Genomic DNA, 1,865 nt, shown 5'->3' on the forward strand with positions numbered 1-1,865 from the left:
CATATTTGGTTCCATCTTTTCCATCCACAGAGGCAAAGGCTACCTCTGTACGTCACTCATAGGACTGGGTCAGATTGTTGTTCCATAAATTCAAATAAACATTTCTTTCCCCCATGAGATTCCGTCGGGATATGTGAATCCAATCATATCTTTCAGTGCTCAGTGAGTTTATTTTCCATCTGCATGTTCCCTGTTAGTCTGTGTCCAAAGCTGTTCCCACTATTCCTTATTGCAGTGCCAGGCCTGGGCATCTCCTCAGCTTTCTTTGGAGGAAAACAAGTGAAAAATCTTTGGAAGAACTCGTCTGTCTTTTGAGGAAGAAAACCCAATATGGATGTGAGAGAAGATGTTATTATGAAGTGGAGTCTGTCAGGAGAGCAATGTCAGTTGGGCTCCCAAAATTTGCACTGCATTTTAATTACTGAGTGATACTGGGGAGCCTAAAAGCATGAGAGCATAAAATGTTTGTATTCAGCTCAGTTAATATAAAAGAGGACTAAGGAAGAGGTAGAGTGTCTTATAAGTTTTTTAATCTCATTTCCTGCTGCAGCTGCTCCTTTTTATTTTAAACCTTGCTTAAATTTTGGCTTTATTCTCTTTCCTCTTTAAAGTTCTGTCTCTTTTTGATATCTGGTGTGCAACTATTCACTAAATGGGTTCTAATGTCAGAAAGACGTAGTTCCAGCAGGTGGTGAAACTTTTCTGTATTTGTGAAATTCCATTGTTTAATTGCCATTCAAGTGAAAGAGAAAAATTTAATTTTTCCTTCTTGAATGGGAGAAATGCCTGAGAATTTTAAAGCCACTGACAATTTCTGTGTGTGCCCCGTGGGCTCTTCCCACTTACACCACATCAGCTTTGTTGATTCAGAGGGAGAGGTCAGCAAACACAGGCTCCAGGACACATTCTGCTATGTTTCTCTGGGTTCCTGGCTGTCATTAATGTGGCTTTTCCCATTTCCTGCAAGGTTTTTAGAGGGCTGTGAGCCTTCCCTGACAGCAGCAGGTTTCAGTGATGTCCCTTTTAGGGAGGCTGCTGCACACATGCTGCCCGTGGTGCCAACAGCCAGCCACACTCTCCAGATGCTGCTGAGGCTTTGCAAGAACTTGTGGGGCTCAACAGGCAGCCAGAGCTTCTGTCCACCACCTTTGCTGAACAAAACACCTTTCCCAAGCACGGAGCCCTCTTGGCTGAGAGCTCTCTAAGTGGTGGGGATCCTGCTGTGCATTTCCACGTCTGTGAAGTGCTGCACGTTCTCCGTGCTCTCCGGGGAGGTGATGGGGGACACCACGTGCTTCAGGCGCAGGAGCATGGAGAAGAGCAGGATCAGGAGGAGAGCCAGGAGGGTTAGGAACAGCCCCACGTACACATAGAGGCCAGAGTATTTGTCTGCTGTTGTGTCGACTTCAGTAGCCAGAGTTGGGAGGTGGACACGGCCAGTCAGGTTTCCGCGGAACTTGAAATAAATCTCAGTCATTGCTCTCTGTCAGCTTTGGTCCATCTTCTGTATTTACCTTCAGATCTCCTGTCTCCCCTCACCAGGCTCACAAAGGAGGTCAGGAGAGGAAACTCAGCACAGATGGCACGATGGCTCCAGCAAGAGCTGCTCCATCCTCTGGGTGTCAGGGCTGCTGCTCGCGCAGCCGAGCGCGCTGCGAGGGACAGGCTGTGCAGAGCATTTTACACGTTGCTGTCAGAATGACAACCAGCATCACACTTGTGCTTTACCCTTCCTTCTGGCTTTTGTTTCCTCCTAAAAATACCTCCTTTTGGTAGGTGACCTCCTTTGGATGGTGAAAAGCTTTGGTCCTTCTCTCAAGCTGAGCTGTGAAGTTTGGCACAGCTTTGGTCTTTGTAAGTGTTGT

General features: G+C 46.9%; 1 protein-coding gene across 1 annotated transcript; it reads right to left on the minus strand.

The window, feature by feature from the left end:
- Positions 1 to 1,201: 1,201 nt before the first annotated feature.
- On the minus strand, positions 1,202 to 1,477 carry SERTM2 (serine rich and transmembrane domain containing 2; the record flags this gene model as incomplete). Its single annotated transcript, XM_084212892.1, has 1 exon — positions 1,202 to 1,477. One exon carries the CDS (start codon positions 1,475 to 1,477, stop codon positions 1,202 to 1,204), a length of 276 nt encoding a protein of 91 aa, XP_084069018.1.
- Positions 1,478 to 1,865: the final 388 nt, after the last annotated feature.

This window comes from Fringilla coelebs (assembly GCF_963513975.1).
Source record: "Fringilla coelebs genome assembly, chromosome: 11".
Classification (NCBI taxonomy): domain Eukaryota; kingdom Metazoa; phylum Chordata; class Aves; order Passeriformes; family Fringillidae; genus Fringilla; species Fringilla coelebs.